Source organism: Mycteria americana, chromosome 17, assembly GCF_035582795.1.
Source record: "Mycteria americana isolate JAX WOST 10 ecotype Jacksonville Zoo and Gardens chromosome 17, USCA_MyAme_1.0, whole genome shotgun sequence".
Classification (NCBI taxonomy): domain Eukaryota; kingdom Metazoa; phylum Chordata; class Aves; order Ciconiiformes; family Ciconiidae; genus Mycteria; species Mycteria americana.
In genome coordinates, this window is record NC_134381.1 from 9,308,531 (window position 1) to 9,329,746 (window position 21,216).

Sequence of the window (21,216 nt, forward strand, 5' to 3'; positions counted from 1 at the left end):
TAGGAAGAAGAGAAAGCAGCGGCTGGCAGATCGGTTGCAAAGGCATCTTGTGACTCGCACGCTGTGAGTCAGTGGCTGGAGCGAGGATTAGGAGCTCAGCACTTGGGTCCAGAAACGAGACAGAGCAGATACACAGGACTCCTCCCCCATTTGCTTTTGTTTTGCTTTTAAAGAAAACTAAGAGCCTTCCCACACGTAGAAACTTTTTTGCTCTTTTTATGGTCTGGAAATCAGGAGTCAAAGATCTGCAAAGACGCTCTGTGTCCACTGCATCCCCCGGCCTCCAAGGGGGAGGATCAGGCCCCCGATGCAGGGGGAGCCGCGGGGGCTGGGGGATCAGCGCACCAGGGGGACTCCCCGGGAAAAGCAAACTCCATCTGCAACTGGCAGGGCCAGAGATGCCAGAGATGACTGTTTAACTCCAAACCCCGTGTTTCCTACACCCGAGAGTATTTGAAGACCACCTCTGCCTAGATGTTTGCATCCTATGTGAAAGCACTGCCAAAGCAGGACTTCCCTCGTGTTTCCTACCAGGGGATGTGCCGGGAAGGGCTCCCTTCGCAGGCTGCTGAAGGTTAGAAGAAAACTGAGTGCAGCAGGTTTTGCTTCCTCTCTAAGTTGATGGAAAAAAGATCCCGCCGACACAGCAGTTCTAGCTCTTGCTCCACAGTCCTTAGCTTTGTGTTCGTGATCGCTTCGGCGTGCGTTTCAGCAGCATCCATGCTCAGCGCCAACGCCTACGCAGAGTCAGGCTTGCGTACGAGGGACGCAGCTGGCCTTCGCTTACAGAGCAACTGCTCCGCTACAAACTCGCCTAGAGCCCGGAGGGTAATTACTGGAAGTGAAACCAGAACAACATGACTGGTGACAACTGGTGTATAAAAAAATTAATACCTATTGCTCTGTAAGGGTAAATAAAGATTGAGTGGTTCATAGTAAGTCATTTCGGCCCAGAACAAAGGTCTGTATTTTACCAAGATGGAACAGAAAAATCTGAAAAAAACGCAACAGAAACAAGTTCAAAAATTGATTATTTTTTGGTGTGTGTACAGTAGCACCTGCAAGTCACATGCAACACGACAGCTCTGTAATGCCTTGTTCAAACGCAAAGAAAAACAGGGTGCGTGTCCCGAAGAGATTGCAGTTCAAGCCTGATCTAATGTTACTCCATTGATTCCACTGCTGAAACAGGGCCCTTTTGCACCAAGTGTGTTATTTCTGCAGCAGCAAGAACTGCCATATGTATTTGGAAAGGGATGGTGATTAGGTTGGCATTCAGAGCTGACGTACCTTGAAACCGATTGGTATGTTCATTCCTGAAATGTCAGTCATGTCTTAACACATGTTAACCAAAAGACACAGACTTGTTCGCTGTTGCATCTCCAGGGCAATGCTTGTCCCTTGCATGCATCAGCATTTGCAAGCTAGCGAGTTCATCTATCCCAAAAGCCAAGTCTTTACATTCTCAGAGACGCAAAGCCTTGAATAATTCTCCTGCTCTCAGCTCGTAGCCCATGTGCCAGTCCAGACAGCCAAAAAGTTAATTTTAAGAAATATTAGCTGCTTTAAAACCAGCTTCTTTTGTTAAACCTTCCCCTTGACCCCAGCATGTACCTGACCTGCATGAACGAAGATCATACCTGGGCACACACCTGCAGCACGAGCAAGGGATATGCAGAAAGGGCAACGCAACAGTGACGGCTCCAGCAACTGCCGGGCGTGAAACATCAGCCCAGACCCAGGAAGCGGCGTTCGGCCCCCCATGCCATGCTGAACCATCCCACCGGCCCCACGCCAACGTTCCCAGGGAGTTTCGCCACACAGCATTCCCGAGCAGCCTGGATAAGCTGTAGATGACTGCCTATGCAGTAACCCACCTGCTGTAGCTTGCAGAGGGAAAGAGAAAGCAAACTCCTATCTTTCTGTAATTTTGGAGGTGCACAGATTGGGGTGGACAAATTGGAGACTGTCGAAAAGCCACATCCCTGTCTGGCTGCAGTCTGGCTTACGGTAACTGTGCCATCACCCTTCGTTTCAATTTCAACAAGGTTAATTTCGATTTAGCTCAGACACATCCTTAGCTTAGATAAGCTGAACCAAAATAAGCCCTCGTGAAATAAATGTGTCCACCCATGTGTTTACACTGCCTTACGTCAACTTACATTCCCTCCATTAAAGCTGGTGCGATTGAAGCGTGGGCAAAGCTGACAAGCCCAGACCTCTTGGGCACCCCTCCCCAAAAGCCCATCGCCCCAGCCTGTGCAGAGGAGGATGCCCGGGGGGCTCCGGATGCCCCTGGCCCACCCTGACCCCGGAGCAGGGCAGGCTCGGGTGCTCTCCCAGCCCAGTTCAATGCCACCACTGTGCTCCTCGGGGCCGGAGAGGGGCTCGCGGTGCCGGTGGTGCAGGAACGGCCTCGCCGGATGGCTTGCTCTTTGTGTGCGTGTCTGCATCAGGGTGACCCAGTAAACAGCTGAAGCAGAGAAAATGCAGGAACAATCCAGTGCAGGGAGGCAGCGAGGGGCTGCTGGTGAAAGGACGGGAGGAATAAATGCGAGCCTTTGTTCTCCGGCCGTGCCCCTCACGCCCGACTCCCACCCCGGCTGGGATGACGTAGGATGCCTCCATTTGCTGCCGGCGTGCTTCCCGGGCCGCCCTGCGCGGAGGTCTGGGCTGAGCCCATCTCGTCCCAGCCTCCTCCTGACACCCGCAGCCCCAGCGTGTCCCACCGCATCCCAGCTGCAAGTCTCAGGCCATTCCGGTTGCTCCAGGGAAGGGCTGGGAGAGACCTTCCTCTTGGATGGTCTTCCCCCTACTTGCTCCCCTCCCTGGGGCACCTGTGGGATGCTGGAAGGGGAAATGCAAGCACCTTTGCTTTGTAATCAAGAAAAATTTCACCTTCAGAGCATTACTTAAATAGGTGTCAACGAGGCAGTAGGTGCTATATAAGCAGGTACAGAGGCAGGAGTCAACAAGCCAACACCTGGGGGGCCTGCAATCAGGATGCTCACTCAACTAAGTCTGATTTCCACAGCTGAAGCAACTGAGAGCTTAAGTTTAATTGGCACCTTTGGGGAGAAAACAACTGAAAAAAAAAATTAAAAAAAAGAAATCCAGCTGTTGTCAAGTGCCTGAACACGCCGGGAGCCCAAGCAGTGAGGTTTGGACCTGGGCCCTGCCCCGAGCGCTGGGTGTGCCAGATCCTGCGCATCCAGAGGGGTGGAGAGCGGCTGTGGTACGAGGAACGCAGGTGTCCAGGCAGGGTGCGGGCAGCCGGGGTGGTGGGATGAATTCCCTCCCCAGACCCTCAGCCCTGCACTTGTAGGTGCGGGTCCTGCCACGGACCGTGTCCGAGCATCAGCCAGAGCGGGACCTGCTGGCAGCCAACCCTCCGTCAGCTGCGAGCCAAACCCGGGGGGCGGCAGCAGCTTCACGCAGGGTTGCTCCACTTTCCCACCTACCCTGATTCAGCACAGACTTTGGGGACTATGTTTTCTCCCACCGCTTAAGACCTTTTCCAGCAATGGCTGATGATGAAGGTGTACCAGTGTCTGCAGCAGCACACCTGCGTCTGCTTGGGGACACCGGGCATCGGGATTTCAACCTGGCGCTGGGTCACCCCAGGCATTTGCAGGCAAGCATTCCCTCACGTTACCAGAGCTCTTTCATGGCAGGTAAAACACCACACAAGTAAGCCTCTTCCTCCTGGCCACAGCACTTTGGCGAGCCAGTACAGGCATGCTCCTACCCTGACTCGTGTTCCTGCCACCTTGCCTGGTTCATCCCCTGGGATTACCAGCCGCAGGTGAGCATCCCCGCAGCTCGCCCTCCCATTTTAAATAACTTTGGGGGACAAACCCTGGAATACCCAAAAAGCTGATGTGCATAACGACCATGGGGCAGCATCAGTGCGAAGAGGGCAGAGGTGCCCACCTTCCTTCCCTAGCTCCTTTCCTTTGAGGTTGCCTGGACTAAGACAGGTCAAGCCTCAAACAGCCCCACCCTCTCAGAGCTGAGTTTTGCTGAAATCCATGGGAATGAGGAGTGGGAGAGACAGAGTTTGTGGGATATCCCCCCCCACTCCCCAAGAAGCACCGCAGGGAATAAGTCTTTGTTATGACACTGGCCTGAGCCATAGCTACGCTCTGAGTCACCCCCAGCGCGCTGCGAGGGAGGGACCAGCCTGGCCCGTCTTAATGCCAGTTCTCAATGTTGCAAGCAGGACTGAATCTAGTAAACCGTGTTGTCTAGAAACCCAGTAATCACAGTGACGGTCACCAGCAACGGGCACTGCTGCTGCATTGCTCAGCACGGGGATCTGGCCAAGGGGTCCTGACCAGCAGAACTGCAGCTGCGACCAAATATCCATTAAAAAAAAAAAAAAATCAAAAGCGAACAAATAGCAATATTTGGAGAAAAGCTAGGCTGCTTTAAGATGATAAACCAAACTGAGCATTAGCCTTGCTCTGAAAAGCCTGCAGTGATTGTTGGGGTCGCAGCATGGGAGAAATGGGGGTGACACCATCAGCCCCAGTTCACACCCCCCACGTCCTCCAGCTCCCGCAGCTCACCGCCTCTGCTGCTGCTCCAACGCACAGAGCCAGACCTCGCTGGCACCAGGCCACCAGCTGAGCCTTTCAGGCAAGTGTCTTTGAACAAAATCCCTGGGGTTTTGGCCTAAACTGGAAGGTGAGGTCCCAAACCCCCTGACCACATGAAGGTGTGTGCTTCAGCATTCTTGTTCACTTCCCACAGCTGAGTTTTCACCCTGCCAGTCTTGGGCAACATGCTTTGCTTTGCCCAGCTTGGCTAAATAATGGTTTCCTGAAGTTAGTTCCAACTAAGAAGCCAAACCAAACCAAACACATCATTTCACAAACGAAAACGCCGTCTCGAGCAGGGAGCCTAGCATAGGCTCTCAGCTTGCAAGTCTCCATGGAGACCCCAACCACTGCAAAGAGCAGGGAAAGGTTGTGTGGTTTTGCTCCATCACATGAAAAGAAGTTCTGGTAAGACGAGTGAGCAAGCCCTTTGAAAAGCAGGTTTCCACACAGGCCCTCAGCTCAGCTACTGTTTGTTACAGTGTGGTTAGCAGAAAGAAAAGCCGCTCTAAAAATAATGCCTCAGCATTCCAGATGCAGTTGCCTCGGATGAGTTTCCTCTCCAATCTGCTCTGTTTGCAAGTCAAAACAACTTTTTTCCTCCCCTGTCAGCTCTGAGGACTCGGCTGGTGACTGGCAGCTGGAGCATCTCCCTCCTGCCTCCGCCGACCCCGGGGCTCGCCAGGCAGCCGTGCCCACCCCGCTGCACGGGCACCCAGCACCCCGCTGCAGGGGCACCCAGCACCCCACATGCGGAGCGGGAAGACGCCCTTCCCCATCCCAGCGTGTTTCTGACAGCAGGGCTCATCGAAATTCAACTGTGTAATGAAAACAAACTTGCCACTGTCAAGCTATGCAAGTGAAACCGGCCACGCATGTGCCTCTGCATGTGCTTAATCTCCACTGACATTTAGCTGTCGCATAACTCCTGACCCTCAGGTATGTTATGGAGAGAAACTCGCGGCGGTTATCTAATGTAAAAGCTCTGCCTTATAAGAACCCGTACCAACGCAGCCTCGGGAAGGTAACCAAAGACTTTAGAGATTATTTGCATAACATCATAAAACCAAAACAAACAAAATCACATGGAGAGAGACAGAGGTTTTAGGTGCTGCGGAGCTGCCACTTCATTGCACCGGAGACCAGCCTTTGCTCACTGCAGCCCATGTGACGGCACGGCCCACGCAGGGATTTAGGAAAGGACTTTCCTGTCGCCTCTGGGAGAGCCGTTCCCCTGTGTTAGAAGAACAAAAGGCCCATCCACAAAAGCCTTTCTGCAAACACCAGATTACATATGAGAGCAAAGCCGCTCCTGCGCTAGCCGGCAGCGTGCGCTCAGAGCAGGCTGGCCCTGCAGCACCCTTGCACCTCTGCCCCTGCTCCGGTGCCCTCCCCGTGTCTCCATGCAGGCGGCCAGCCTGCGAGGCAGAGCCCCCGGGGAGCAGCTGGGATTACTCCATGCCGGAGCTCAGCGCTCCCGTTCCCCAACGACTCGGGAGCAAAGTCCAAATGCATCTTTACTGGAGCTCCGTGAGCCACGTGGGCTGGGGCTGCTGTGATGTGCAGGTGAGTCCTCACGTGGGGACAGGAATGAGACAAACCAACAACTGAAGTAGCCAAACAGCTCAGTTCTTCCCCTGCTGCCAGTTTTCCCAGGCAGGCACGCTCCAGCCAGAGGCCGTGATACACTTTCAGTGTGATCCGTAACAGGTCTCCCTGGGCACCAAGTCCCTCCTCGTAAGAGCCCTCATGCCAGCCTCACCTTGCAGCCTACAGATGCTTCTCGCCGCAAGTGAAGGTCCCACAGACCTCTACAGCAAACGACGCACATTTTGGACAGGCTAAGGATGCTGCTGTTGGGTCTAACCCAGCACCACACACACTAACAGCACGGGATGAACAGGTTAATCTATGGAGGGTAGGAGTCCTACAACTCAACTCTTTCCCCCCAAGGCCCAAGTGATGCTTCAAATCCCGACCCCCCTCACGCAGACCCCGCAGGTGCCATCCCACCAAAGCAATGCACAAACTCCGACCCGCCACGAGCTGCGCTGGAGCCCCCCGGGCCCCCCGCCAGCAGCTCGGCCAGCTTTGTATCCAAATCCCGCTCCTTAGCAACGACATTTTTTTCCCCCTCTTGCTGGGTCCGTGGGAGATGAAGAAATATTTGAGAATTGAAACAGCCCTGCTGCAAGTATATATTTAAATAAAAGGAACACGGCCGCTTGAAAGCCAGTCACTAGGCAGCTCTGGAGATAACGGCGTCAGAGAAAGTACACGCAGGGGATACCCAGACTTTACATGTGGTCTAGAGTGACCTAAATAGGCTCTCTGCTCCTTCAACTACACGTCCCTCGGGGGACAGAGTGGCTGTGGAAAGGGTGATGGCGGAGCCGCTAGTGGTGAAGCCCTTCCTATGGCCGGACCAACTCAGGTTGGTGGCCAAAAAGCAGGCCGTGCTCTGGCCCTAACTGTGGGGTGCTCACAGCCAACCCCCCAGCTCCGAAACAGTGGTGCCAGCTGAGCGAGACCCGTCCCTGCAGGCACAGCTGGCCTGACGCTCTTTTTGCTCATCCCACCCCAAACCCGGGCACGCAGAAGCATGGAAATCCTCTGAGACCGCATTTAGTTGCCCCTGCCCGGTAATCCCACCTCGACCGCTAGAAAACAGATGGCTGTAGCAGAGCAATAGCGTGGTCTGGGGGGCCTGGAGCGCCCCGAGCTGTAGCACGGGACCTCCTGCCTGCCCCGTTGCAGGGAGCCCCGGGAGCGAAGCCGGGGTGTGGGCTGCCTGGGGAGGGCTTGCCCGTCCAGCCTGCAGATAAACAAAGATTTCAGTTTCCAGGGCTGCCAGCCTGGTACTAAATCCACTAAAGCCTCAGCGAGATCCCAGTATCAGAGGGTTTCCCACCCCTATGGAAACATGGCACAACAGCCTCCGAGTAACACGATCGCTATACAAACGCACTGAGAAACCTCTCTCCAGCTTCTCTCTAACCATACCAAATAATAATAAAAAAATCCCTCCCACCTCTGTTATTCCCCTCCTGCAGCAGCCACCAACAATCAGCATCCCAGCCCCACCGCCGGCTCCAAACCCTGCTGGAAGGGAGCCAGAAGGTAGGTCCCCATCCAAGAAATACCAACAGATGATGTTCATCTGGCAAATTGCAAGGGGCATATCAGGTTGTGCCTGGGGGAGGAGAACAGGGTGGGAGAAAAGGATCTTGTTCCAAAAGCACCATGAGAAGCTAAAAGAAAATGGCTTTTAAGAGATATCTTTGCCCCTCCCTCGCCTCCTTCCGGACCATAAAGAACAAACACTGACCTCCAAGGCATCTGGGCTGAGCAATTCAAGTTTTCGAGGATGTGTTTAGCAACTGAAAATCTCCTAATTGTTCAGAAAACAAATAGAGCCAGAACAGCAAGGACACAAGCTTTTTTGATATGCGTCAGCCCAGCCGCTTGTCTAGAGGTTCGGCAACGTCAGCCTCGTGAAAGTTTCGGTCTGTGTCATCTGCAGGGGTGTTTATGGCCCGCTTGTCCAGCAAGGACCAGGAAGAGGGCCACCAAATTCACTTTGCGGCTGCCACCAGGCAGGAAGGATTGACACTCGCTTGTGATTTGAGATGGATTGGAACTGGAAAGGTCAAAGCAAAAGGTCTGCAAAGCTGCTCCATCGATCCCTTGCTTGAGACAGTTTAAATTTTCCATTCCCTGTGGTTAAAATCACGGCGAGAACACTTAGCAACACGTGGCCATGAGACCTTGAGTAGGACCTCAAAGTGATGCCTGGGTGATCGATATTGTTTCTGTGGGATACAGGCAAAGGCTCAGCTGAGGAGCGGAAAACGAGATCCGCATTCTCTGCAACCTGCCCAGCAGCTTTCCAGGGATCCCCTATTCCCTGTGGGACCAGACTATCCACCCCATAAGCTGGCACCGCTTCACCGAAACCAGCTCTGTCCCAGCGCGGGGGACATGCCAAGCCCAGGAAGCACAACACCCTTTGGCGGAGGCGGCAACCCCAGGCTCCCACCGCAGACCTGGGGACCGGTGGCAGCGCTCGGGGCTATTAACGGGGGTTAGCAAAACACTGAAGGTCTCTGGGGGTTTTCTTATTCAAATAATCTGCTTTCTCCTCCCAGCGTGCATCTTGCAGAGTAACTCTACCCGAGGATTATAACCACACCAGGCTGCTGCCAGGACAGTTGTCACAACACTGACACTTATTTTTTTTCCTTTCCCTGGTCGTGCACTGTAATGCCGACAGGCGCAACCCGCCCGGCGGGGCTTAGTGAGCAACGTGGAGGCCCTCGCATGGGAACGCTCTAGAGGTTAGCGGCTCTCCGAGCATCTCAAAGCTGCTCGGGAGGCAGCAGGTCACCGTACACCGCTCCGGGATGCACCTTTCCTTGCCATCGCTTGCAAATGGATGGTAGAGAGAAAGGAGGAATTTGTCTGCAAGTTGTTCAGGGCTGGGAGGAAAGCCCAAGCAATCAGATGCCAGGACCGTGCTCTGACTAGTACACAGCACAGACCCATGTACAGCCCAGAGCAGAAATCTGGGCAAGGACAACTTCAGAGGAGGTCTGGCGGGCAGTCGTCTCTCTCCGCTGTGCTCAGGTGAGCGGGGGCTCACCCAGGGCCAGCGGGGGCCACGCAAAGCCGCCCTCAGTCCCACTGACTTTTCCTTTGCAGCCCCCATGGCCCCAGATGCTGCCAAACCCTCTCCTGAGCTTTGGAGCCTCCTCCGGCCGGGGTGCGTAGGGCTCGCCCACGCCAGGCAGCCTCTCCCCTGGGGTAAGAGCAGCAGGCTGCATCCCCCCCTCTTTTCCTCTCCGCTCCTCTTGCTCTCCCTGCCAAAAGCGCGGCCCCTCGGCCTCCCGGAGCGCGGAGGGCCGGAGAGGCTGGACTTCCTGCCAGGCATAACACGAACCAGATGATGTACTCCAAACAATGTCAGTACGCCCACCCCCAGGAGAGAGAAGCAGGGAGGGGAAAGGGGGGAAAATAAGCTGGATGGAGCTTTCATGAACTCTCGGCAGAGCTGATGAGCCCCTGCTACCAGGCCAGAGGTGAACCGATACAGCCGGAGCCTGAGATAATCCCTTCCCGTCCGTGGCTGACCAAGACTTTCCATTGCAGGTTATAGGGTAGATCGTTTAGTGCTGGGAGAAGGAGCCATCGCCCCCTGAAACGCTGGCTGCCCTCAGCGGATATCTGCACAGTAACTCAAAAGGTTTTAGTGGTGATTCCCTTCCTCCGCTGCCCCCCTCCAGCGGGAAGCATCCAGAGCTGAGAAGCACATCTGCAGCTGGCTCTAAATCCCAGCAAAGCCAGACTCGCTGACCCTTGCTGATATTAACCCGTGCACCACCAACCCGCCGCGCAGGCCAGCCCGCTGGGCTCGGCCGCTGCCGCGAAAGCAACCACCTCTGAACGGCAAAACCTTCCTCCAGCTGAGCTTCTCCTAACGCGTCGTTTGCTCAGAATCAATGACATTCCCGGCACACCGAAGATGATCATCCATCGCCTGCGCCAAAAGGCACGGCTCTGACTCGCATTATTTCGGGTGCCTCCACGCGCAACTGCCATCAACAAACCACTCGGGCTGAGACCTCCAGGGGACCAGTCTGACTCTGAACCGTCCGAGGTCAAATCCAAAGAAGCACAAATATTTTGCATCCTCCAGCAAAGTCCTCCCGATGCCTGTAACCTTCCCAGAGGACGCTTTTGTGGTTTGGACAAGCCTGAAGCCTTTACAAGCAGCTCAGATCTGAGCAGACTCCTGCCTCCAGCAGCCAGAGTCTCAAATAAGACATTAAAAGCCCCCGGTTTTAGCAATCTGCCCCCTTCCCCGGTTGCCTTGAGGGAGAGCGTCTCTTTGGCTTCTCCCGGCAGAGAGCCTGGCTGCCTGCCTGCCAGTCAATGGCACAGGGACACACGGCAAAAAAAAAAAACAACCAACAAGCAGGGCCACCCGTTTATTAAATAAGATGAAACAGCACTACCTGTAGCAGGCTGCCCACAGCCATCCCCTTACCGAACTCCGGGCCGGCTCTGCCAGCGAGCTGGAGAACCCCGGCCTAGAGAGGGATGTGCGCCGGGGCCCGCCCCGTGCTCCCACCCTGCGGCGAGCTGAGTCCCCCCCAACCTCATCGCAGCAGTGCCGCCCCCGACCCCCCCAGCCCCGCACCCACCTCCAGCGGCGGCAGGTCGGGGTCGAGCTGGGTGAAGCTGTGCAGCACCACCGGGCTGCTCTCGCCGGCCACCTCCAGCCTCACGCCGCCCCAGAGGCTCCGCGCCCGCCGGCAGCCCTCGAACATCCTCTCGGGGGCGGGCGCGGCGGCATGGTGCGGCGGGGCGCGCCGGCGGCTCACCATGGGCAGCGCCGCCGCATCCCCGGCGCCGCGCTCCGCCGCCGGCCCCGCCAGCGCCCCCGGGACGCCCGGGGGAGACGGACCGGGGGCGGGCGGATGGATGCCCGGGGAAGGCTGGTCCGCAAGCCGCCGTGCAGGGAGAGCCGCAGCGGGGCGGTTCGGCGGGGTCGGGAGGCGGCGGAGCGGCCCGGCCCGGCCCGGCTGATGTCACGGCGGGGCCGGGAAGGAGCCGGCCGGGCTGCAAAACCAGGCACTGGATTTCCTCCCGCAGCCTCCGCCCGCCCGGGGGCCGGCCCGGCTCGGCACGGCCCGGCCCCCGCGGGGGGGGGGGGGGGGGGGGGGGGCGAGCGGCCCAGAGCCGCGGGAGGCGGCCGAGCCGTGAAAAAACCCCGATCCCGCAAAAACGCGAAGGCGGGAGCTGCGGGGGGGGGGGGGGGGGGGGGGGGGGGGGGGACGGACGGGGACACGCAGCCGGCAGGAGGAGCGAGGCTCGGGGGGCAGCGGGACGGGGAAAGGGTGGGCGATGCTCGCTGGAGAGCCAGCTGGAGGGGTGAGCACCGGGGCTTTCACCGGGGTGGGCGGGAGCAGAGCCATGCGGGTGGCAGCGGCTCTGGAAGAGGATCCTTGTAGCACCAGGTGTTCGTCCAGCACCCAGGTGTGGGGTTCACACACCACCCCCCCAAAAATAAGTATCAAATTCAAGCGCATGAATATTAACACGTTGGTTTTGTCTGAACAGAGAGGTTTTCTCTCATCCCATGAACTCAGCCCCCTGCCAACAGTGCCGTGGGTGGTCAGAGCACTGCCCAGCCCTTCACTCTCCACAGCTGGACTTCCCGGGGTGACCCGGGCGAAGAAGGGATGTGACCGAGGCCCTGCAGCAAGTCAGTGCCGCGAGCAGGGTCTGACCCCTTCCCTGTGCCAGGCCCCTGGTGTGGGGGCAAAGGGGGGAGCAGGGACCAGGGCGCCTGCGCTCAGCCCAGCAGGGACTCGGGGAAAGAGAGGTGGGCCCGGGAGACAGCAGGGCTGCAGCTCCCGCTTTAAAGAGGCTCTGAGCCTCCGAGATGATGCTGAAACCCTGCAACGTAATTTTGTTTTCAGACACAAAGAGAAACGGGCAAAACTGTTTGTCATTTATCATCCCCCTGCACTGAGCACAGCGTGCTCTCACCCTCCCCGGCTCTTCCCCTTCCCTCCTCACACGCTGCCGATAAACTGTACCACAGGGTCGGGGCAGTTGCTGCTGACAACACCAAAACCCAGACTTTTACGCCTCAGCTCCCTGCACAGCTGAAATAACATCAGCCTCCCAGGGCCTTCCAGCCCTGCGGCTTTATTTCCAATGAGAACATGGAGCCGAGGCTCACAAGTCCAGCTCTGCTGAGGGCACCAGCAGCTCCTACCCAGGCAGGAAAGGATTAACAAAGCTGCCAGGGATGCGATATGCTTCAAACTTGAAAGTTTACCAGGCAGGAGGATGAGCGAGGACAATGTGGGCTTATTGTCCTGCTTATCTGCAGCCACAAAGGGCCAAGGGGATGTCCCAGGACACGCTGGGAAAGGGGACCCCGCCCTGCACCAGGGCCTTGCACTGCCCAAGGCAGCCCCGCACCTTCAGTTCGCTCTCTTGGGGGTGATGTGGATTTTAACACTGCTCGGGCACAGAGCCACGGCCCTGATCCCACCCCACGGTGCCGGTCAGGTCACCGGAGCTTTCTCTGCGGCAGAAAGGATGCGACAATGCTCTGCACAGAGGCGTCCTTAGACCCACCGGCGCGTCATGCAGAAACCGTGTGATACTGCAAGATGTGCTATGAAATTACATCGGTTGTGTGCATCGTTTCACTCGGTACATGCAGAAATCGGAGGCAGCGCCCAGTTCTCTAGAAGAAATCAGTGTTGCCTCTCTGGGCCGTAGGGTCTTTGGGAGGGAGACTGTGCTTTCCTTCGGTGTTTCTCTCTTAGGGCAGTGTAATCATGGCCTACCACTGGAATTGCTTGGCACTGCTCGAGTGCACATAATAAATAACAGCACTACTCATTCTCAGTTGGCAAAACCCTTCAAAACCCTCCAGCTTCGTCTGACCTCTACAGAAAGATGCAGCTCTCTGTTTGATGAGTAATTTTCACCAGTCCCTTGGTTGACCACTAAAGATGGTTTCAGGGGAGAAACACTTCTGATAATGGATAATAAATAATATAAGGCAGGAAGGCAACTGTGAGGGTTTAAAAATAGCCAGCCAGTTTCCTTTCTCCTCTCCTGGGAACCTTCTGGGTCTGAAAAGCAAAACACTCAAAGCGGGGTCAGGAGCCCAAGTTCAGGATGTTTGCTCAGCATCGCTAACCCCAAACATTCAGCCGTCAGGAGCCAGGCTCTTGAAAATCGTGAGATTCAAAACAAATAACTTCTCAGGGCTTCTTATTTGCCTCTAAGCATAGAGCCGAGAGGGAACATGCAGATCACACCCTCAGGTCTCTCCCCTACACCCCTGAAGGTCCAGAAATTGTTGAAAAATGCAATTATTTTACATGCACGCGACTCCAGGAGCAGGGGATTTAAGAAAACGATCAATGATTGAGTGACTCATTAAAAAAATATCATCAATTTACACTTGGCAAACTCAGCAAAAACTTTTCACAACACACTGAGCATTTTGCATTGACGTCAGCTGTAAACGTCCCATCGACTTCAGCAGGCGCAGGAGCAAAGACGGGTGCAGGAACCGGGTGCTGCGGGAAATCCCTTACTTTGTTTCTTTCCACCACTCTGCAATCAGCACTTGGCTGAATAAAAACAAACCCATACGACCAACACTGGAGCATCTACAGATCACAAATCTATGCTCCTCTGCTGCAGTCCCCAGCCCGCAGGCTTCCCTGCATGGTAAATAACGCAGAGCGGGTAACACAGAGAGGCTTTTGCAAGCTTTAAGCCAGTTTCCTGGTTTAGCTCAATCCATTTGGGTGAGGACCTGCAGATTCAGACCTTAGTTTGTTTCTTAATGACTGGGCTCAGCACAGACCCCAGTCGTCTCTCCCCGGCACGTACAAGCTCGTACACGTGGCCTTTGAGTATCCCCCTCAGCTCCATCCTCCAGCCCTCCCAGCGACTGCCCTCCTTCGCTTTCATCTCACTGCTCCACTTCCAAGAAGGGCTCTCCAGCATATTTCCTACAGGACAAAACTCGCAGTGACCCAGTTCCTGTGCTCTATATTGCCGGGGCTTTTTTTTTTTTTAATTTCCATCAGGCCATGGGCTGAGCGAGCAAGGCTGCCCACCCCAAAGCATCGCTCAGAAACGCTTTCACAGGGGTTGCTGCCTCCTGCGTGGCATCGGTTGCCTGCAAACACCCCCAGTGCTGCTGCCACCGCCCCAGGGCACGCACCGGCACCGCCTCGCAAAACCCGTATTTTCTTTGAGCCTCGGTGAGCCTCCAGCGGGACAGATGCCTGAGCAGGGAACTGAAAAAAGCTGATCTCAGCCCCAACCACAGAAGGCAAGAATCAGCCCCAGCCGCCTCTAGCCGAGCCCCTCTTGAGCATCGCACACCACCAGCTTTTGCTGTTCCGCAAGCGAGTGAACCGGGACCCAAATCAGCAGCCTTCGATGGGAACCGGGCCGGTTTACGTGGGAGTTGCAACATTATCCGGCCTCTGTCCCAAGCTCTGGCATCAACTCACAAGGCGCATCGAGTAAATCCCCGCAGTGCTCTGTGTCAGGCCGCTCGCTATAAAATGGAGACGGTAACACTTCCTTCTATTGTAGGGGCTGGGGAAGCCCTTTTCGTTGCTGTTTGTAAGGCACTTGGGAGGAAAAGCGCTACTGATAGAAAAGAATTACTAACTAAAAGTCAGGCTGTTCATTATAGTTGAGTCCTAAATCAAACCTTTTTGGACATTCAGATTTTAATTTGAAAGACTTTCATTTCCACTGCCCAGGCTCAGCTGGAAGATTATTTTATAAGAAATAATAATAATGAACTAGTACTATCTCTTCTACTTCAGGACCAGGAAAAAAACCTCCGAGCTTGTGCAAGAAGGGAAAATGATGTCCCTGCTCCATTCAGTACAATCCGTATCTGTAGATGTTAGATTAGAGCAGTTGCTCCCAAAATTTGGGGACCAACAGACCACAGCCAGCCCTTAGTTCCTCGCAGACCCAATTCTCACTTGCAAACACGATCAATGCCCCTCTTTCACCAGATTTTAAGGGTGAGCCACGCACCGCTTGCTACAGCTTAGAGCAAGCGTGGATTTTAGGAAATTCTCCGCCGAGTATTTTGGATCCAGGGCAGTTGGATCACTTGCTCTGCCTCCAGGTTTTGGGTGTTTCTCGGGGCCGTTTCCCCGGCCGATCAGGCACTATGAACTCTTTGTGCTGGCAGGGAGGAAGGCTGGCTCAGGCTCTCCTGCACTTTGTGCCCCTTCTGCCGGTGGCACCTGTTCTCCAGCTGCAACACCCCCTCCTCCCCACGGCCCCCACGGGCAGCTACCGATTAAGCGCCGGGTTAATTCAGGAACGCAGCTCTCCTCCAGCCTCTCTGAAGCACGCCAAACGTCGAACACAGCAAGGCAAGCTCCTTATTATTGTCAGTTCCTAGCAGAGGAAACACACCAAATCCCTGGGCAATCAGGATCTAAAACTCTCCATCCAGCTATTCTGTGTTTCATTTCCTGCAGCCCCTGCGCACAGCTGGGCTACAGCATCTCCTGCGGAGACTGCAGACTCCTGAAGCTCAGCAATGGCAATGCAATTATGCCACAAGCCTTGAAGACTCAAGAGCTTGCAGGAATATTTCTCCTCGATCCTACTTCTTATGCTATCCACTTGGCCGTAGTATTTGAGCATCTTCCATTAGGGCAGCAAGTGACAACGCAAACCTTTGCTTTTCAAGCTTGCTGACCTCTAAAAACTCAGCAGAACAAGGCCAACACGGGGGCCGAGGGGGAAAATCAAGCCACTTTCTAAGAAACAACTGACCACAGCACACTTTGTGTGGGTATTTCTGGGGAAAGGCACCTTGACTTCTTCACAGCGAAGTGCCACACAGCCATTTACAGTGAAAAGAAAATACTCAGAAAAATAAGAGGCAAAATATAACTACTAACATTAAAATATGCCCAGAAAGCCAAAGACAACAGGGTCCATCTTGTGAAAATCACCAAGAGACCTTACAGCATTTTGTAGGGCACTGGTGGCAGGGGGATGCAGCAAAGCAAGCACAAATGCTCGCCCAGAGCTCACTGTTTCGAGAGGATCATAAAATACCCAGTGAGTTTCGTTACGGACCGTCCCCACATCGAGAGGGAGCTGCAGCTGCAGCTCCGGGTCGCAGCATTTTCCCTTTCCACGTGCTTCTCTGCTGCCGTCCGCGGCGGTCCCCCGAGTGCAGAGTTCAGCAGGCATTAAGCTGCTGAAGCCTGACACGCTGCAGACACGCCAGAGCTCCTCTGGTAAAGACTATTATTTCTTGAGCTGTTTGTCTTTAAAGGCAGCTTTTATCTCCCTATCACCTTTCTGCCAGAATGTTTCAGTCAGCTCTTTTAACAAATACCACCTAAGGTGCTTGTAACCAAAAGAAAAACAGGAAAAACATTTTTCTGTGTTGCTTAGCGATCAGTGTAGGACGAGTTCGAGTCTCCCAGGTGCTCAGAGTTATTGTAATTTCCATCCTTGCTTGCATGGGTCCTCTGTGTAACAGTCGGGAAAAGAAAAATCACCGGTAGAAAAGAGGAGAAAAGTTATGAAGCCACAAAAATTAGCAGGGAAAGATGGGAATGGGTGTAGCCCCTGAAGACAGGGGAAACTCCTTTCTGAAATCAAAACATCCCTTCTCATCTACCAGAAAAATAAGATGACCCAGTGAGATTTCATTATATATTGGAAACACGTATCTGTGATCACTGATGTTGGGCAAGGTTCAACGGTGGCAGTTTCATTGGCAAAGCACCCCGAACCTCTCAGGGTCCCCCAAGTCCCCCAACAGGGTCCCCCAAGTCACTTTCCCGCAGCCAGTGCAGCACCCCGAGCCCCTCGCTTCCCGGAGCGCACCCCGAGTGCTGCCAGCCCCTGTCCTGCCGTGCTCAGACACAGAGCAGACCGGGGCTATGCAGATGCACAAAGCAGTTGATCTGCTTCCCAGCTGCATCGCTTCCCAAAAGAAGCTCAACCTATCAAGGAATCTACCGGACATAACTTTCCCCTCACTACAACCTTCGGCGAGGGAGGTTATGTGCTGGATTTTCTGTCCATGAGGCTGTTCCTCCCTCCAGCACCTTTGTGCCGTGCTAGTGGGGCCAGACTGGGAGCACTAGCTCAGTTCAAAACACCACTCTGTTAAATATGCAAAATATGTACTGCAACAACCGGTTGGTGACTGCCTATGAAAGAGGGAGCAGCATCACCCGCTGTTAGGGCTTTGGGATGCTCGTGTCTTTGCTTGTGAAGGGCTGAGCAGCCCCATCCCTCCCCAAACCCCCTTTCAGCTTAGTGCAGCCCCTTCCAAATCACCCAGAGAGCAAGTGCTCTCCATGGCCAGGTTCATGAGCCCAGGTGGAAAAGAAACTGAATGAGGCTCTGGCTCTGCTCACCTTTCAAAAATACATTGAAGGGCAGGCAGTACATTTTTCCACCGACGATAACCAGCCAAAAGCGACACGTTCAGCTGAATCCTGTAAAAGGAGACTCTCAGAAACAAGAGGCTCTGGCAACCGATCAATAGAGAAATCTAATCGGACAACAAAGGAACTTTGCTCAGCAGAGCACCTGTCCTCATCATCACCTCCTCTCCCGGCACGTTCTCCAGCCCTGCTCTCACTCACACCTTCCCTGGCCGACGCAGGCGGGCTGCGCTGCTGCAGCCACGAAGCAACACATACGCCCGCAGCCCCTGCGCCAGGCGGACAGACAGACGGGGAACTCGGACCGGCCTTTGGGTCTCACTCTCCAGCCAGGGGAGCAGGAGGGCAGCTTTATTCTGGCTGTCATCCTGCTGGCTCTCCTCCTGGGTAGGGAAGGTGGAGAGAGGCTCACCCCCGGCCCTCTGCCTGGGTGATAGCTCCTACCAGCACGTACAGGGCATCGCTGAGGGCCTGCACTTGCCTTATAGCTGGGGACGTGCTCTGACCCCACGCTGCTTGTTCTCCCTGGGGACAGGGATGCAGGTTTGCATCTACGTGACTACCGCGACTGATGGAAATGCTGCCCCAGCACGCTCAGACTCAGCTCCCTGAACCTGATCAGCACCATACGTTCCCCTATTGCTGGAATGACATGTCTGAACACATGCAGGGGAGGGAATGGTGCCACGAAGCTTCTAAGAAGTCCAAGCGAAAAGTGATGCCATAGCACAAGCACCTGGAAGCAGCACAAAGAGTTGATATGTTGCACAAGATTAAATTATGTCCAAAGACCAGCTTGAACACAGGAGCCAAACAGGCTGCAAGGTGCTGGGCTGCAGTGCTGATCTGATCTGAAGAGCTACAGGGAGCAAAATAAAACAGATTTACGTGTAGCCTAGGTTTAGTATAGAGTGAGCCCAGTATAGGAATAAGGTGGAACAGATTTAAATGCCAAATCCTGGAAATAAGTGAAGCAACAGGAAGGTGTACCACACACATAACGTTAATAACACAAGTAAATAACTGAGGTTACTTAAAATAAGAAATCCAGTTATTCAGGAACAAAGCCCCTTAATGGGGGATATGGAAAAGGATGTTCCAACAATGGTCCTGTATCTCCTTCGGCTGCACAAACGTCAGGGAAAGCATACATCAAAACCCGGACGCATCGGAAAGCCGCCGTGAAAGCTGCAGGAAAGCTGACTTGATTTGAAGTGAGGAGTGAAACCTTGGAGCCAGGCTCTGGCAGAGCGAAGAGCTGATGTGATTGAAAGTGAGCAGCCGAGAGAGGAGCCAGAGGGAATGGAGCAGCCGCAGGGATGAGGGAGAGGAGCTGCAGCAGGAGTGCGGCAGGAGAGACGTCCAGCAGCTGGACCAGCACCCAGGGCGCCCGGGTGCTTGCTGACACCGTGCGGCCCCTGCCAAGTCGTTTGGGCCAAAATCACCTCGGTCTGGGCTGGGACGCAGTGAGTGGACATGAAAATATTCTGCTTTAACAGCCTGAGTACACACTTACTGGTGTCGGCCACGTGAGAGTCAGGAAAAGAGGCTGGCAAGAGCTGGAAAGGGAAAGTTTCATTGCCCAGCCCCGAGCCGGGTATTGCAGAGATGAAACAAAAAGTCACATGGCTGAAAAGTCAATTAAGAATTGCAAAAGTCTTTTAATATTCCCAGGTATTGTTAGACCCTCAGACAAAGGATGTTTAAAAAAAAATTATTTTCCCTTTGGTAATCACCACTTTAAAAGGTTTCCGCTCCGCATTGTTTTAGCGGGGGAAGTTATTCCAGCGCCTCTCTCAATGGCCAGGAAAATTCTTTTTGTTGTGGGTTTTTGGCATGGAGGAGCAGCGTTCTTCCAAACAATACTGTACGCTGGTGGCCGAGGGCCAGATTTATCTCTCAGTTCCAGTGGCACAAGTATCAACAAACTCAGCGAGCGCCGCTGAGTCACACCGTGGCGCTGGGTCCGGCCACGGCGCTGCTGACCCTCCTGACTTTTTACCTTTGGTTCCATGATTTATGCTGTTTTTCCTTCAAGTCTTGGCTCTGGGGATCACGTTGAGTGCCGAAGAATTTCAGTTTTCATTAAAATAAAAAGGTCATCCCGTGAGCACTGAAACTACTTGTGTTGTTTCCTATGGTTTTGTGTCTTGAGGCAGCCTTTGGTGCCTAAAAATATATGAACTGAGAATGAAAATGTTTTTGTGGTTAAAGCGTTTGCAAGAAGCATCTCCCACGTGGATTTTCTGGTGTCTAATAATACATGAACTCATGCTACAGATGTTTTGGGGCATTTACAAGATTCTTTTCCTCCTCTCAACCATCTCGTTTCATCATATTTGCACAGACTTAATTATCTGCGAGCCCTTGGCCAAACTTGCATCAAGCAGGCCAGCAGGTTTCAGAAGTCATTTTCAGAGAGAGGACAGGCAGACAGACACCGGGATGGCATTAACCTCATTTTGGTAGGAAATTAGATTTTAAGAATTTTCTGCCCCTCTCACTGCAAGGAAAAAAGCTAGAAAACATGACCCGAGCATTTGCAGGAGGGTCAGGGACCAGACAGCGAGTGAAACAAGCTGCTCCCTAAGGGTCTCATCCAACTTCAGTGAGACTTTCTGCAGCAGCGAGGCAGCATCCTGCCCCCGATGAGCTTCTCCCATCTTTAACTCTCACGGTACAGAAAGGATGGGCTGATTAATCCATTCCTGAGCGGCCAGCATCATTGCAGGTCAATTTTGTTAATCTCAGCAGTGAACATTATATACATATTGATGGTTAATTACCCATTGCTATTTGCGACGCACTGGTAAGGAGCGGTGTTAGTGTTTCCATTACATGTGGGTGCGTAACCCGGCGGCACGCAGGTGCAATGCCAGCCTGGGCAGGCACCGAGTCATCTTTTTGCAAAAGCCAAACCCCCAGAGAGCTTCCCTTTCCCCCCGTCCTCGCCCCGGGCCCCGGCGGAGGTCCACCACCTTTTGCAAAGCTCTTTTCCAGAGCAGGCTCGCAGCAAGAGGGCCGGGGCAGTGGGTACGTTTAGCAACCGAGGGCCCCTGGAAATCGAGGTTCGCTGTGGGTCTTGGATGGAGTCTGGTGCCATGATGTGACAGGCTGGATGGTCAGCAGCAGCCAGGGCCCCGACACTTGGCGACAGGGCCCTCCCTTGTGCTGAGCCCAAAACAGCTGGGGATGGATGGGCAGGGCCAGTTCCCCCCAGGGGCAAGGGCCGTAGGTGCAGAGCCATCGAGCCCTGTGCTGTGGGAAAAGGTGGAGCTGTGCCCCGTAGCTTGCCCGTCTCCTGCGCCGTGTTTCCCCCATCCCTCCGCCAAATAGAAAGGGAAATCCGGGATTTTCAGCTGCTTTTGATTCCCTCTTGCTCCGAACACAGCAGGGTGGGAAGGGATTAGTCTCCATTTCCTGGCTCCAGCCAGCTCACGGGGCTGCCCAGGCGGGACCCCCCCTGGTCAGGGGCTCCCCGACCCACGACCGTGATGCTGCCAGCCCCTGCATTGCTGCAACAGCTGTCCCCATCCTGCCTCCCCCCGTCCCCGGCACATCTCCCCAGAGCCCCCAGACGTGCCTCCCAGCTGCTCTGCTTGGTCAGCCCC

The 21,216-nt window shown here is 54.5% G+C and overlaps 1 protein-coding gene across 4 annotated transcripts in view; it reads right to left on the reverse strand.

The window, feature by feature from the left end:
• The window catches only part of RALGDS (ral guanine nucleotide dissociation stimulator), a 62,677-nt gene that overhangs the window by 15,145 nt on the left and 26,316 nt on the right, over positions 1-21,216 (reverse strand). For 3 of the 4 annotated variants that reach the window (XM_075519307.1, XM_075519306.1, XM_075519304.1), the window contains exon 1: positions 10,805-11,228. The exons of the other annotated variant lie outside the window; for it this stretch is intronic. In XM_075519307.1, the coding sequence (XP_075375422.1) occupies positions 10,805-10,987 (183 nt within the window). In that variant the 5' untranslated portion in view covers positions 10,988-11,228. Of the gene's footprint in view, positions 1-10,804; positions 11,229-21,216 lie in introns of those variants that run through there. 4 annotated transcript variants of the gene reach the window in all.